Source organism: Lampris incognitus, chromosome 6 (genome assembly GCF_029633865.1).
Source record: "Lampris incognitus isolate fLamInc1 chromosome 6, fLamInc1.hap2, whole genome shotgun sequence".
In the NCBI taxonomy this organism is placed as follows: domain Eukaryota; kingdom Metazoa; phylum Chordata; class Actinopteri; order Lampriformes; family Lampridae; genus Lampris; species Lampris incognitus.
Window position 1 is genome coordinate 13,776,158 of NC_079216.1, and position 17,455 is coordinate 13,793,612.

Consider the following 17,455-nt stretch of genomic DNA (forward strand, 5'->3'; position numbering starts at 1 on the left):
TGAAGGTAAGTATTCATAATCCAACGTTACTGCTGCATCAGAGCATCCAGCACCTCTTCCAGAAATGAGCAATCTAGTAATTAACTAGTAATGAACTAATTAACTAATATGTTATACTTTGTGAATAAACATCTCTCCAATGGGACGTCATGTCTTCATATCTCAATCAAACAACTCACTGCTGAACTCTTTTAAAGTTTTTTTTTTCTTTTCCAAAACATACCTTGGCATTGAACTCCGCCAGGAAGTCAAAGTGCTTCTTCAGGTCGGTGGCCAGGATGGCCTCAATGACCAGGAAACGGAAACGCTTGAACTCCACGTGGTCGAGGTTGACAAGGAAGTTGAACTCCGGTCGGGACATGAAGAGGTTCCAGGCCGAGGCAGCATGGTGGTTCTCCAGAACCGATCGGTCATTGTAAAGCACTGCCTGCATGCACAGATGCACATATAAAGAGATATAAACACACACAGGCATGCACACAGCCAATGGAACACAGACACACACACACGGTAACACAAATATAGAAGCATCTTACAATGCTCTGATGCAGCTCTTCTCCAATCCTCTGTGAATAGTACACATGGCCACTGTAACACTAGAACGACCGCCACTTCACTCCTACCTAAAACGACCATGGGCCCTCAAAATGACGGCCGGTTTTTAAACTCTATATTCTGTCAAGATAAATACCCAATTGAGATATTAATGCATTGCATATGTTAGTATGTCTGTTACGAAACGACTGACACCAAAATAAACATGTTAACAACTTTAATACTATTTTTAAACAATGTAAAATGGCCGCTGTCCAACGCCTGTAAACACTGCAACGCCTCGGTGGTAGTCATGGTGCGTCTGAAACGGCGTCTGTAACCAGACATGTTGGCAATAATCAAAAATCAAGTTTAGACCATTACTCTGCACTGGAGGACGCTAGTGTGTTTCTAGGACAGAGCAATGAACTCCGTGAAGGAAATAATGCGACCAACACACGTCATAAATAGTGACATGACACACACGATCACGTGCAAATTACAAGCCATCATTTTGACCACTCATGGTCGTTTTAGGTAGATCTTATCATAACTTTTTTTGCGCAATTGATCTAAAACTAATTTTAATGCAAATATATGCAATTTTAGGAGCACTCAGGGAACGGCAGGTCTGTATCTTTTTTTCCCCACAAAGTTGTTAAACATTGAAAATCCAAAACCGTCAAAATGACTGCCTTGGTTGTTGGTCACGGCATTTGAAACCGATCGCCGGTTTAATTTGCTATGCACCTATAATGTTTGTAAGGGTGAGGATACCTGCAGTCAGCTGAGACTGGTGAAGTCACTTAGATGAGTAATGAAACTTTCCTCCCACTTAACTTTGTGTCCAGATGAACTGATTGATTTTCTGGGATTTCCTTATCTGGATCATTAAGCATGCATCAAGACAAGCATAGAACCAAGCATACACGTATGTAATGCAAGGATAAACAAACATGCATGCATGCATGCATGCATACACACACACACACACACACGCACACAAAGGGTCAAGAAAGAGGAGCTGATACAGCTATAGTCTATATAATTCCAGAAAGCTCATTTCTAATCTGCTCCTAGAGAAACTTAAATAGCAGTCTGATGGGTCAATGAGTATGTGACATGATCTAAAGGTCAGTCAACTCGCCACATACACTCCTTCCATCCACACTGCACACATCCCGGGTCACCACCATATCTACCGTATTGGGTGAACAAGGGTTTTTGTGCAGCATAGGCTGATTAGGAATGATTATATTAGAGGGACAGCTCAAGTTGGACAGTTTGGAGACAAAGCAAAAGAGGAAAGATTGAGATGGCTTGGACATGTGTGGAGGAGAGATGCTGGGTATATTGGGAGAAGGATGCTGAATATGGAAAAGAGGAGGTTTATGGATGTGGTGAGGGAGGACATGCAGGTGGCTGGTGGGACAGAGGAAAATGCAGAAGACGGGAAGAAATGGAAACAGATGCTCCGCTGTGGCGACCCCTAACGGGGGCAGCCGAAAGTAGTAGTAGTAGATAGGCTGAATAACATGCTTACCTGTGGAGCACTGGTGGCCACTAAGAAGGCGTTGGTCCTCCCGGGGTGGTCGTAGTCGTGCATGGCAGCTGCCACGTAAAGTGCCATGAGCTCTAGAGCGGGTATGAGGCCTGACAGGCATCCGTACCCATCCTCAGACACAGTGTAGGTCTTAGAAACCAGGAAGCCCATATGACTGTGCGTTATGCCACTGTCAGAGTCTGGCCAGAAGGGGGGAAAAGGAGAGTGCACTCGTTTACACACATTTGTGTTTATGTGATCATATAAACCAGCACTTGAATGTACCAATATGCACACACAGGAACAGACGCACACATGCAAGCACACAGATACACACACATCCACGCATGCACGCGCATGCGCACACACACACACACACACACACACACACATACACACACACGCGCACACGCACACACACACATACATACACACACACACACACACACGCACACGCACACACACACACACCAGCACAAATGCACTTAGACCTTAAAATCCACTTATATATGGATCAAAGGGATGGCCCTCGTAAAGCATACAAATTAGGTTATGGAAATATGGGTGAGGGGGAACTCTAATCTGCCTGCAATTTCATGCTGCTCCTGACTTCAAATGATGTTTGATGCGTAAAAGCAGGAGCCAAAAGCCAGAGTAAGATAAGTCAAGCTGGGAATAAAACCTCAACACATATTCCTGCAGCAGGTTCGATGCTCTAAAGTTAATGAGATGGCTGTCAGTGAGGCACAAAGGCTGCAGGCAGACTGGGAGAGAAAAAAAAAAAAGAAGGTTGACCTACATAAAGAAAAATTTTATGGTCATGTTGGTTTCACAAAAGTAAAAAAAAAAAAAAGCAAAAGAAGGGAGATTTTTGCAGAATAATTTGTAAAATTATCAAACTGTAGGACTGGCTGTCAACCAACAATATCTTTAAACACATGTTTGCATGGATGCGAGTACGTATAAGCATATATTTATGGACATATAGTCACTAGCCAAAATGTGCACGTAAACATACACGTATGTGTTCATGCACATATGCATGCCAACATGCATGCATTCGTGCATATGTGCACAGGTGGGAATACCTGAATCACTGGCAGAGCCATGGTCATTAATGAGACTAGGCAGGTCAGGGACGGCCTGCGTGGTAAGGTACCAGACTGCATGTAGTACATCTGTGGCATGGATTCTGTTGTGATCTGGGGCATGAGAAGGAGAGACAGAGACACACAGAGAGACAGAGAGAGAGAGAGAGAGAGAGAGAGAGAGAGAGAGGACCAGAACATCAGAATCCATCAAATTATAACCCAACAAAAACTAAATTATATTACTTATTGGGACACACAAACTAAAAACCAACATAAAATGCAATGCTATCTGGCTCTAAACAGACAGTACAGCGTGGCAGAATATCTGCACACAGTGACTGATACCAAACTGAGAACCACCTTGACGAAGTTCAGACTCAGTGAGCACGGCCTGGCCGTAGAAAAAGACTGACACAGAAAAACATGGCTGCCGGCAGAAGAAAGGCTGTGCTCACACTGCGACATGGGAGAGGTGGAGACAGAGCTGCACTTCATCATCATCTGTCCTAAGTATAACCAAATTAGAAATCATTACTACCCCAAAATTGAACAGATCCACCCAAACTTCAGAAGCCTCCCTGACATCAGCAGTCTAGCCATCCTAGTGGGGGAGGAGAAGACAAGCTGCAACAGTGTTGCCAGATTGGGTTACTTTTTATTTGATTGGGCGGGTAAAAATGGCTCTGATAAACATAATTACTGTTACATACATACACCGGACGGACAGAGAAACCTTCTACTGAACGGCAGTTCAAAAAAAAAGAAAAGGGGGCTATTTTTGGGCAGGTTCAGGGCTCTGATTGGGCTACTCAAATCTGGCAACACTGAGCTGCTGCAACACAGCAGCTAAATATATTATTGCATGTCACAATCTGAAGGACAGTGAGTGAGCACCCTGTCAACACACCGACACACACACACACACACACACACCTACACACACACACACCTACACACACACACACCTACACACACAGGTTTCTTCCTTTTCTCTCTGTTTTGTTCTTCTCTTCCTTTGTCCTTCAAGTTCAATTAGCGTTTGCACTACTAAATATTGTTAGATTGGTTGGTTGAGTGTTTGTTTGTTTTTAACAGTACAGCAACTTTTTTTTTATTGTTTGTATGTTATAAACTGTACTGTGCTGTTTTGTACCACCTTGTGCTTTGGCAATACTGTGTAACTGAATAAGGTCATGCCAATAAAGCCCTGTTGAATTGAATTGAGAGAGAGAGAGAGAGAGAGAGAGAGAGAGAGAGAGAGAGAGAGAGAGAGAGAGAGAGAGAGAGAGAGAGAGAGAGAGAGAGAGAGAGAGAGAGAGAGCGAGAGGAAAATAAACAGGCTATTTAACAGACTACATCTCCTCCACTAGGATGCACTGTTGGGCTGCTTGAGTTTCTTTTAGGAGCAGCGCATTGATGTGAAGATAAAAAAAAGGGTTTAAACTGTATTAAGTCTCCCACTAGCGGTCGCCTGTTGATACCGCATCCGCACCTGAGCGTGTGCACACAGAGGAAATGTTGTGAATTATGGAGGTGGGTGTCAAGCTTGGGCCTCACATGGTATGTCTCTGTAGCCATTCTCCAGAGCATGAAAGTAGTTCATGAATTCTTGGACCGGGATCTTGAAGGTCTCAAATAGGCCAGTGTCTTCAAAGAGCCTATAAGCAATCTGACAGAAAAGATATAATTTTAGCACAGCGTGCTGCCATCAGCAGGGCTGCACACTACTGAATTACGTGTGAAAGGGTAACGCTAAGGAGATAACGCTGAAATGGTACATCTGTAAGGACATTAAAAAAGCTACTGAAAAAAACATAATGAAGTTACAAATCAGATTACTTTATCGAAAGATTACTTTAGATTACTTCAAAGATCCTTGAAAAAAAGAACTGGACTACTTGTTGAATTGGCTGAAAATGATTTTGAATGGTAAAGGTCTGCAGGATTGCAATCTTTAACAGTTATATTTAGACTAAATTAACATCTTTAAGAAGCAAAATAACCTGAAAGCAACAGTAATCACCTTGAACTCGGTAAAATGAGCAGATTACCTTTGGTTTCTAGTGTTTCTGTGTATTCATTGTTGATTACGATCCATAACGGGTTGTAGTAAGCATTACATTATTTATTCAGACCTAAATCAAATGAAAATTCCTTACACTTGACTGATACTCCAGTCAGCCCGTTGGCCGAGCCATCTCACCTGACTTAGGATGCGTCCACATTTTCCGTTGGTCTTCTCCACCAGGCTGAAGATGGGGAAGTTCCAGTTGTTTAGCTGACACATCAGGGGCTCTAAATCATCCATTATCAGCGGCTCTGGTGCCAGCATTGGTTTGTCCTGCAGAGACATGACACAGACAGGTGATACATCCAAACACATGATGTTGTATTGTGCAGATCTCTTCGCAGTTAATAATCGGTAATAAGAGTTAATATTGGCTAAGCTCCTTCACCACTTTGGCCTTGAAACATACAGAAATACTCTTACATCCCTCGATATCCTTTCATGGATACCACTGCACCATCTAAGCAACACTTCATAGACCAGCTGTAACGTATGTCGATGGATGTCCACTATGGTCCATACAGACCAAAATAAGGAGAAAGCCGATCATAACAGACATCCATATAGCATGTCTACACATCACACAAAGTTTACATATGGATATGCCTAACATTTGCATTTCACCTACAAGCGTACTGGCTGGCTCACAAAGAGTCTGGGAAATGAAGGTTTTTAGTTTGTGCTGGTACACTTTGCAGTATGACAGACAGACTGCAGAATGTCTGTACCCATACATGTGTAACGACCATGGAAGACTAGACTCGCTAGCCGGTTGACTAACGGGGTCGGACCCTTTAGTTGACTGGTTAGCGCAGTAGCCCGTGGTGCGGGCGACCTGGGTTCATGTCCCGGCTGCCCCCTGAATTCACTACATTGGTGTCAGAAGTGGGATGGTGAGACCGTGAAGCCATAGGAAGCGCATGCACCCAGAGGCAGAGGGGTCAGACCCTTTAGTCGACTGGTTAACGTAGTCATTCGTAGTGCAGGTGACCCAGGTTTGCACCCGGCTGCCCCCCGAATTCGCTACATTGGCGTCAGAAGTGGGATGGTGAGACCGTGAGGCCATCGGAGGCACGTGCGCCCAGAGCAGGGACGTGCTTTCTGAAGAAGGGGGGTAGCATAACAATCATGAATGACTAAACTCGCTAGCTGGTTGGCTAACGGATCGGACCCTTTAGTTGACTGGTTAACGTAGCCGCCTGTGGTGCAGGAGACCCGGGTTCGCATCCCGGCTGCGGCGGTTCACGGCTGCTCCCTGAATTTGCTACACATGTATAGGCCCTGCATTTCCTTTAAGTCTTGAAAGTACAACATGTATGCACACTTGTACATCTGTATGTATGTGGGCTTGTATGTTTATGCGTATGTATATATGGCACGCTTGTTTATACACTTTCATGGTGGCATGTAAAACTATTCTTTTCAGTATGATGATTTGTGGCTGCTTTAAAATGTGTGTCTATATGGCTGACTAAGGCCAGAGCAGAGGTGCTTTGACTCTGGACCAGCTTTACTCTTCATCAGGCAAGTTTGCACATTCAAACATTTGACTTAGGACGCTCACTAGAAAAACACAAAGGAGGAGACGTAGGCAGACTTAGCTCATCAAACACGGAGTGTCTCAGAATTAAAAGGTATCAATGCATCTATAAATATCACATGGGCAGTGCGGTAAAGGAATTTATAATGAGCATTTTTGTACAAAGGGCAAAATGAAAAACAGAAAAACCGCATGATGTAAACTGTGCAGGGTTGGTGTGCAATACACAGTACTGGCATTAGTACTGTGTACACTGGAAACCATACTTTTACCACTCCTTACCTCAGCAGGTATTAGGGGGTGGAGGATTACATTCTGGGTGGGGTTTTTGGCTCCCTCTGCATCCTCCTCTCCGTGTGCTACATCACTGCCGTCACTGTGGTTGGCTTCGTGGGTGCTGTCATAATCCGACGAAACCACCACTGGGTCCTCTGCTGGCGAAAGAGGTGACATAGAGCATTACCACAGAGGCGTCATGCAAGTGGTCCACCCAGCAGCACTTGTGAGGTGAGTGTTTGTGTGTGTGTCTCTGTGGGGGGATAGCTAAAGTCTTGGAAACAACATTTTGATGTTCCTTGTGTGACAATGAAATGATGGACTACTGCAATTAGACAGCTGTATGATTTAGACAGAGTGTGTAGACAACAGGTTAGCGCGACCTATTAGGTACACCTAGTTAAACCTACTTCTTTCTCTAAGGTTTTTACAGTCGCATCCCTTTGAAAGGATGCTGAGATTCCAGCATGCCCACTTCCTCTCAGCAATGTACCCACATCATCACCTATCAATGGACCCTTAGGATTAATCAGTCTGGTCCAAACCAGACTGCTAAATCCTAGAGGAATTAAAAACAAAAACAAAGCAATATTCTATTTATCAATCAATCAATCAATCAATCAATCAAGCTACCAATCAAGCTACCAATCAAGCTGCCAAGCAAGCAAGTAAATGGTGTACATAAAAATGCAGAGCAATGTACTTGACTTGAGAACAAGGTAAAAAAAAACAACCCAAAAAAACCCCAGAAAAACATTGATAGTCTACACATAAAATAAGAAGAGTTATTTTGCATGGAGGGTGATTACAAACCCTCCGTGTATGTGTGCACATTCACAGGTGCATGCATGGGGGGGGGGGGCGGTATGCATGCTGTTTGTGGGAACTAGATCAAGTATTGGTGGTATTTGTGGCAGATAGGTTGAAAGCAGAAGACAGACTTTACCTGACCGTTGTGTTCTGTCCCCTTTGTCTATGGAGCCCTCTCCATGGCTCAGCCTGATGTATGGCCTCCCACAACTGTGGACAACAGAGGCTTCACAGGTTAGAAGTCCGAACTCCATTTATAGTGACTGTTTCCTCTAACTTGTATGCAGATTATTTTCAGACATGATTTATTCAACTCGCTTTCACACCTGTTATGATAAATGTGTCTCTGGCGCCACTTGAAACTTCTTGAAACACCTCATTCAGTTATCAAAAAGGTAAACGTGAGACACAATGAGAGTTGGTTTAAGCATATGAATGTGTTGTGCCCTAGAAAAAAATGTTATTGCTATGTGTTAAAGTGGCAGATTTCATGTGCAGCTGTGCATGCATACAAAACTCGTTGTTTCATAATGTTCGGTGTTGCAGAAAAGACGTGCTTTTGAGTTCCTGTGGATGGATGGATCATCTCTTTCTGAAGACGTATTTTGTAACGATTACACTACCTATAAAGAAAGTTTGGTAAGTAAGAAGAAAAAACAATACATCTGGAGGAAATTTAGTTTTTATTTTTCAAACCAAATTTTGAGCAAAGTAAGAAGGGCAACTCAAGTGAAGGAGTTCAAGTATCTTGGGGTCTTGTTCACGAGTGAGGGTAGGATGGCGCGGGAGATTGACTAAGACTATTGTCATTGCCTCATATGCATGTCTCAAACATACAAGGGAATGAAATTATGTTTCACAAGGACCACAGCGTTGCATAAAAACAAATAACCCACAATAAATATTAAAAACAAAAAGTGCATTAAAAGCAAAAATTACTTCACAGACCGAAACACCAAGCACACCTGACACGGACAGTGAGAAAGACGGTCAAAAAGTCATTTTGTGGAAGGTCTGAGTTTTCAGCCTGTTGAGGAACCCCACAGCCTGAAGAATGAATCTATTGCATAGACTGACAGGCAGATTGGTGCAGCATCAGCATTAATGCAGATGTTGTACCAGACTGTTATGGTGAAGAAGGAGCTGAGCCAGAAGGCAAAGCTCTCAATTTACCAGTCAATCATCGTTCCAACCCTCACCTATGGTCATGAGCTTTGGGTAGTGACCAAAAGGGTGAGACCACAGATACAAGCGGCTGAAACGAGTTTCCTCCGTAGGGTGTCTGGGCTCAGTTTTAGAGATAGGGTGAGGAGCTCAGACATCCGGAGGGAGCTCGAGGTAGAGCCGCTGCTCCTTCACGTCGAAAGAGCCAGTTGAGGTGGTTCGGGCATCTGATTAGGATGTCTCCTAGGCGTCTTCCTTTGGTGGTTTTCCGGGGACAACCAACTAGGAGGAGACCCCGGGATAGACCCAGAACTCACTGGGGGGACTACATGTCCAATCTGGCCTGGGAACATATTGGGGACCCCCAGGAGGAGCTGGAGGGCATTGCTGGGAGAAGGACATCTGGAGTGCCCTACTTAGCTTGCTGCCACTGCGACCCAACCCCGGTGAAGCGGCTGATGATCAGATGAGATGAGATGAGATGAGATGAGATGAGATGAGATGAGATGTAAGAAGGGAAATGAAAACAGACTCATTCTGAATCTGAAACATATTTCTGTAGCATTTTCCTGAGCCTGGCGTAATGTTAGTTATGGTGACATGCACATGGTGGATATTAATGCCTCATTGTCAACAAGACTGCAGATTGGTATGAATTTGTAACCTTGTCATGCTAGCTCTTATACAGATAGGATGGTTATTTAGGTTGTATGTAGTTAGCGTGGGATAAGAGATGGCTTATGTGCATTAAGCATTGAAGGTGAGAGTCATAACTTCATTCGAAAAACGCAGAATCAAAAGCACCTAGTGAAAACAAGCATCTCTATCCAGAATCCATCCAGAATCCAGAAAACCCCAGAATCAAAAGCACCTAGTGAAAACAAGCTGCTTCACCCAGAATCCAGAATCCATCCAGAATCCAGAAAACCCCAGAATCAAAAGCACCTAATGAAAACAAGCTTCTCTACCCAGAATAAGAAATCCAGAATCCATCCAGAATACAGAAAAACCCAGAATCAAAAACGCCTAGTGAAAACAAGCTTCTCCGTCCAGGATGAGATGAACATAGGTGTCATCTCAGGACGAGCTCAGGGGTGATATGAGGCCCTGGGAACCTGCGACTGGGTTTACCAAACGTTTCATCACAGCCACGGCATCAAAACCAACACAGCTCTCTCTGTGCCCTGCACCTGTCCTGCACTAAAACGCTCATGCACGGCCTGAAAGACTCCAAACCAACTCAGAAGACAGTTCCATTATAAGCCTTGCAGTGGGGAACAATTGCAAACTTTCACACATACTTGACTGAAAAAACAACAAATGTGCAAGAATTTGTTGTTGGTAATCATGGCAAACAATTAGGACCACTAAAACCTTTCACTGCATCAGTCTTTGATGTTTCACTTCTTGGCAAAAGTTGTCAAAATGTTCTTTATGGGTTTCCCACTGTGCTGTCCACACATAAAACAGACCATATGCCCTGGGAAAAGTACTCGTTGATGAACGTCATGAATCTACACATTAGCATGAAATGCAATGAGAATAAACAGGTAAATAAAAAGGCAAACCAAAACTTGTACCTAGAACTGAGGCTGATCCAGATGACTTGCTAGAAACGAGACAACGAGATGAAGAAAGAGCCCACCCACTTTTAAATTTACGACAGGCACAGCGCGAGCCCCAATAAAAGGTCACAGCTATCTATCTACAAACACACCTTGTCTCGACTTGTTTGGAAAATGAGTTGGAGGCAGACAAAGAAATACGACTTGTTTAACTGCTGACCGTTACTTCACTTTTCCTCATTGCTTTTCCCGAACAGAGCATCTTAACATCTGCTCTGATTAAAGAAACGGCATCTTTTCGACAGAAAAGACGTTGGCGTGCGGGCACCTGATGGAAGTTGTCCCTGAGGAACACCAGCAGGAGCCTCCCAGCTGTTTCCAACTGCTTTTCCCATGCACTCTGGTGAGGTGGCTCCAATTAAAATACCTCTCCTCAAATGTTGTATAACCTGCCGTCTGAGAGCAGGAAATACCTGCCGTCAAAGCGTGGTGTCACCGGGACCACAAAGGCCTGCAGTGTGTCTATCTCCTTCTGATAAATTGGTTCTTGTGCACTTTCGAGCCGTACCCACCCCGCCTAATTATTCTGAGGCCCCAGCAAAGAGAGTTCTGTTGTTTTGGCACCGCCGGGTCAGACTACTGTGTGTAATGCTTAGCAGGTGTGGAATATAAAATAGTTTGATAGTTTGCCGGGTGAACAGTTAGTGCATTATTGTTGGGGGGGGGGGTATTACGTCCAGACTGGCAGCAGCCCTTGGCCAAAAAAAGGTTTGCTTTTAATGAAAGTTGAGGAACTGAATGACGCTCTTCCTGTCCCACCGACGCGGTAGAATAAGCTTAGCTTCTGACGTTAAGCTAGCAGAACAGGCGGTAAATAACGCAGGCCATCTAAATAGCCATCAGTCAGGTGATCTTTGGTTTACTACCAACTAAGCTACTACTGGACTTTATGCTAACAGAGTGTCATGAATGCACGGTCCCGGTGCAGTCGGCATACTGTGGACAAGCTGTGGTGTGCAAGGCAGCGTTTCTCCTCGCCTTGTGCAAAGTTAATTGAGTCATTGCTCGAATGCAGTTTCTTGCTTCACATAGCAGTTTTGCGGCATAGCTGAGGTGCTTCACAACGGTCAAAAGGGAGTCGTGCTTCCAAAGCGGAAAATGAGTCTTTTTTTTTTCATGTACAATTTCCCTCTCTGGTGCACGCTTGCTCGCTCTTTCACGCAAACCCTTCACGTCATCCTGAGAAATATGAGCCTTCATCAAGCTAATTACACCACGGTGGGATAATATAAATCATAGTGTTGTTTTCTGGTTTCCTAAATCTCCACCCCTCTATTTGACTTATCTCGGTGTACTAAGGCATACAAAAAGCTCCGATTGGCCACTCGGCTGCAGTTTACTCCCAGATTTATACCCTGGCGCTCAGCGCGCTGACAGATTACTGTTGGCGCCGAGCCCAAACGAACAGTGTCCATGCCACGGTAAACACAGCAGCCATTATTCTCTGCTTCCAGTAATATACCTACTCTTGGCACAGATGCGGAGGAGATAAAAGTTCAGAGGCCGATGCTGTATGTGTGTGTGTGTGTGCGTGTGTGTGTGTGTGTGTGCATGTGTGTGCGTGCGGGTGGGGTGAAGGAGGAGGGGTGGTGGTGGTGGTCCAATTGCTCCCTGACCAGATCTGTATGATAGTGGGCCTCTAATTTAGCTCCAGAAACTGCCGTTAGCCTTCTCAAAGCCCCGCTGTGCATACGTCACTGAAAGCTGACACGATGGAAAAAGGGGAGAGCAGAGAAAGAAGCCTAATATCCCAATTAAGATCGTAGAGATTTGATGATGGAGCAGAAAAAGGGCAATGGATGCCATGTGCTCCTTCCTTTCACTTTTCCTCCCACTTGCGCTCTTTGATTCCTCCTCCCATTTCATACTCTCTCTCTTTTTCCTCTCCATCTCACCTTTCTCCTCCGTCTCTCTCCTTCGCTTCATCCCGCGTTTCTGGAATTCTCGGGAATATAGTCAGGGTTTTTTTCTTTTCTTTTCTTTTTTTACTTCAATAAAGTGTGCTACAACTGTCTCGGGGAATATCACACTTAGATCATATGTACTACGTTGTATAGATAACAGATCTAAACTGGACAGATAAAAGACAAATTGTTGTTTTGTTTTGTTTTTTAAATCTCGCCATTCCTCAAAATAAGATGAAGAATGAATTCATGAGTTTTATGGTGAAACCCAATCCAGACTAGGGATCCGAAACCCGGTATTAAACGGGCACTGGTGCAAAATGATTAAAGGCCGTAGCACTGATAAACTCTGACGTTAACGGTTAAATTTCCTATTTATTTAGGCTACATAAATGTGATCTTGCACCTTTTAGCTCACCAACTTGGTTTGTAATTTGCAATATGATTAAGACGTTTGTCTATGGCGCATTTTCGCTATTGCCAATCCGAGGGGCGGCACACACACACACACACACACACACACACACACACACACACACACACACACACACACACACACACACACACACACACACACACACACACAGAGTGCTCTTAGTGACAATGACGGAGAGAGAACTAAACTGTCAAAAGTCTGGTTGTACTTCACCAGAGTCGATGCTGACAGTGCTCGCTGCCACAAGTGCAGCAAGTCTGTTGCATGTAAGGGGGGAAACACAAGCAGTCTTTCGAAACATCAAGTGGAAGTGCATCAAATACAGGCGGGGAAATGCACAGATTTCGACTGCCTAGCTCGTAGTTCATCTCTCGTTGCCCATCCACCTCAGGTATGTTACTATGTATGCTAGCAGGCTAGCTAGCAGGCTAGAGGCCACACGGAGTTAACTAAATTACACACCCCTGGATTAATGATTAAAAGCAATGCTCTGCCCAGACACGGGAAAATAAAGCAATGTTAATTATGTTCTTTTCTTTTTTTCTCTCTCTTACAAAAAAATAACAAAAACGACTGACAAGAGTACCGTTAAAGTACCGGATCGATAAGCAGTATGGGTAAGAGTAGTAGTACCGTTAAAATCTTAACGATGCATATCCCTAATCAAGACTAGTAATGACGAGCCATAGATAAGGAGGATACCAGGACAGACCAGGACGTGAAAGCAAAACCGATGGCCGTGTGTCACCAAAACGTCCACAAGCTAGTAGCTAATGCCTACCTGCCCTGTTACACCAAGTCGTTCTCAATAAGAGCTAACGACCTACATGCCCACAGAGGGCTGCAGACAGCCAGATGTTCTCTCTCCAGCAGTAGGTGTTAGGCACTCAAACAGAAAGGTCAAGCTGTACCATGGCGTATGTGTGTGTGTGTGTGTGTGTGTGTGTGTGTGTGGATGTGTGGTGTGTGTGACAAGAGACAGGCCCAGCTATTTGTTTACGCTGACCCATCGCTGGGGGCATGCCTCCGTGCCGTAATGGGAAGCGCCTCCGGGAATCTGGGCATTCGTGTACAGAAGCTGCCCCCGGTGTGCTTACACTGTGGCAGCTTTGTAAGACATCACACTGTCATAGCCAACAAACAGAGCCAAACAAACCCGTGACTAACCCCGCCCGTGCAGACCTGCTGGGAGAAGCACGGTTCCAAACACATCGGTGAACAAGAAATCCTTCACATTGCAGAAGGATGCAACATAAGTTCATACACAATACACGTTCAAACTGAGTAAAGCACAGCACAGGTTTGAATCTGGACTCGGATGTGAGCAGGAGTCAATTCCGGGGGGGGGGGACAACACTCCACAGAAGTGACTGAGGTTATTTAGCAAAAGCTTGGTTACGTATTCTGCGAATAAACTGTTTGGTGTATCATAAGTTAGTGTTAACCTGTCAGTGATGACTCTGATCATTTCCCGAGAGGCAGACTCTAATCTGTGATGCATCAGCTGCTACACAGTATGTGTACACACAGCTCAGTAAAATGAATGGTTGAGCTAAGTGTTTTCAGAATCACTGGCACATTGTTATGGCAGGATGAGTTGTTATACAAATATGTCTACTTTTTTTCTCTTCAACACTCAGACACTCGATGTTACACTGTTAGCTTCAAATATACCCCGTTAGCCTCAAATAGCAGTCACTGGCTGGTCATGTGGGGCTCAGCTGACTTTCAATACAATATAGCTAGCTGACGGACATTTTAACTGCTCCATGTGACTGACAGACTTCTGTCTTTGACCTTCTTCGGAGCATTGAATGATTTTACTTTAGAGGGCCAAGCTTCCCTCCTGCACCACAGAATCTGCAGCCTCTGCACTCCAAGGCAGGCACAGGTCAGCACAAAGATTGTGTCACATGCTAGCTATGCATCGATATTGTGCACACAGTATGCCAGGACACACCCATGCACGTGGGCCAGCGTGCACAATTGTGGTCCCTTGTGAGTTATGCTGAAAAGCACAAGAGGTCCTGCACTAGGGCTTAAGTTCCAATTAAAGACGCACGTGCTCGTGTTTGTTTGGGGGCATACATACACAAACGTAGTTCAAGCATTGCATATGCACACACAAACACACACTTCGGCTGTCTCGATCGACACAAAAGTAACTTCAGTTCAGCCCAGCATCTGTCTGATTATATGCAGGCCATTTTCACTGTTGGGTGTCGATGAGTCACACACAGATGTGACAGTCACAAGTTTTCCAACGTCAACATTTTCCAATTTTAATGACATCAATTATTACGCTCCCACTGCACTTCTGAGCTCAGACCAATTATCTAATGCTGCATTCAAATAGAAAAGGCTAAAAAGCAGCCCCACACATACACACACCGAAACACATGCACGCACGCACACACTTAAACACAACACACGTGTACACATTTTGTCGACTAACTTTGCCAACAGTGAGATGCAGCATACCGCAGGCTGGACTTGCAAAGAAACATCTACACATTACTTCCAGCCTAACGCTAAGCCTCCGTCAGGGAGGAGACCTGTGTCCATCTGACAAACTAAACATGTGTGTGTGTGTGTGTGTGGTGGGGGGGGGGGGGGGGGGGGGGGGGCATAAAACATAAGGGGAACCCGTTCCTCTAAGTTCTGTTAATATTCAATAACAGGAACATGTGCTAGTCACACTACACTGCTGCACACATCTCAAACACAAAGTGTACATTATTCTGCAGCGCACACACACACACACACACACACACACACACACACACACACACACACACACACACACACACACACACACACACACACACACACACACACACACACACACATATAGTATACACACAGCTGGACTGTATTGTGTTGAATTGCCAATATTTTTGTTTAAAGTTCAATTTGTTTTGGAAAATCCCAAAGAATGCAACCGCTTTGTTCCCCCCAGCATCATCCCTACGTTTCATTCACAGATGCTGCCCACTGTGCAGCTGCACTTCGGCAGCTTGAGGTGACGTGCTATGCCAAAGGGCACACCGGCAGTAGTTGTTAACGCTAGAACGACCGGGATTTCACTCCTGCCTAAAACGACCATGGGCGACCGCCCACGGGTTTTAAACTCTTTATTCTGTCAGGATAAATACCCAACTGAGATATTAATGCGTTGCACATGTTAGTTTGTCTGTTAAGAAACGACTGACACCAAAATTAACATTTTAACAACTTTAATACTATTTTTCAAACCATTGAAAATGGCCGCTGTCCAACGCCTGTAAATGCCGCCACGCCTCGGTGGTAGTCATGGTGCGTCTGTAACGGCGTCTGTACCCAGACATGTTGGCAATAATCAGAAATCTAGTTTAGACCATTACTCTCCACTGGAGGACGCTAGTGTGTCTCCAGGACAGAGCGATGAACTCCGCAAAGGAAATGACGCGACCAACACACGTCGTAAATAGTGACATGACGCACACGATCACGCGCAAATTACGCGTGGTCATTTTGACTGCTCATGGTCGTTTTAGGGAGATCTTATCATAACTTTTTTGTGCAACATTTTAATGCAATTCTAGGAGCATACAGGAGCGGCAGGTCAGTATTGTTTTGTTTTGGGGGTTTTTTTCCCATAAGTTATTAAACTTTGAAAACCCAAAACCACCAAATTGACAGCGTTGGTCGGCCCACAGGGATTTCGGACCAGGGACCTTAAGGTCACAAGCTGGCTTAACATGACTCAAGGCCCCCGCTGCCACAGACCGTATCGCTGCTTCCAAAATTGTTTATAGAACAGTATTTCTATTGAGTTGTTAACTTTAATTCTCCCCATTTTTACATGATACGTTTCATGATGGTTATTTGTACTTTGTAGATTATTTTATTTGCATCTATCGCTCAATTTTCCTGCTGCAACAATTTGAAGTTTCCATGATGGGGAACATTAAAGTTCATCTGATGTAATCTTATTCAAGACTGACTAAATATACACCAAGTTTAACATAAGGTAATTGTGTGGAAATCCAACCTCCGTGCTGATTGCTGTAAATTAGGCTGAAACAGTTGACAAACTAATCAAAACCACGGTGATAGTCAAAAGGTCTGTGCTTGTTTTCTCGTGCAAATTGATTTACTGGTGAAATATCTGATAGCAGCAACAAATACTGGCGGTTTTATGCTGTGTTTATGATGCCTTTTGACATTTCAGCTGGTTCACCTCATCTGCACGCTTTCTGTTTAACTGCAACATTACCCTCTCAAGAGCCCTGGCAATCCACACACACACACCACACACCACACATACACACACATGCACAGAGACTTTGAAGCATGACACTCGTGTGAAACGGGAATCTCAGGGTATAGTCTTAGGATCTGTGCATGTCTTGGTTATTCAGGTTGATGCCTTTGCGTGAGGGGCATATTGCCGTTCTGGCTCGCAGTGCACACACGGTCCAT

At 44.5% G+C, this 17,455-nt stretch overlaps 1 protein-coding gene across 1 annotated transcript in view; it reads right to left on the reverse strand.

The window, feature by feature from the left end:
- LOC130114453 (cGMP-inhibited 3',5'-cyclic phosphodiesterase 3A-like) overlaps positions 1–17,455 on the reverse strand; it is a 140,263-nt gene that overhangs the window by 14,949 nt on the left and 107,859 nt on the right. Inside the window, 8 exon segments of the mRNA XM_056282334.1 lie at positions 224–427; positions 2,078–2,277; positions 3,166–3,279; positions 4,726–4,837; positions 5,372–5,509; positions 7,059–7,210; positions 7,999–8,072; positions 13,998–14,098. Of these exon segments, the coding sequence (XP_056138309.1) occupies positions 224–427; positions 2,078–2,277; positions 3,166–3,279; positions 4,726–4,837; positions 5,372–5,509; positions 7,059–7,210; positions 7,999–8,072; positions 13,998–14,098 (1,095 nt within the window).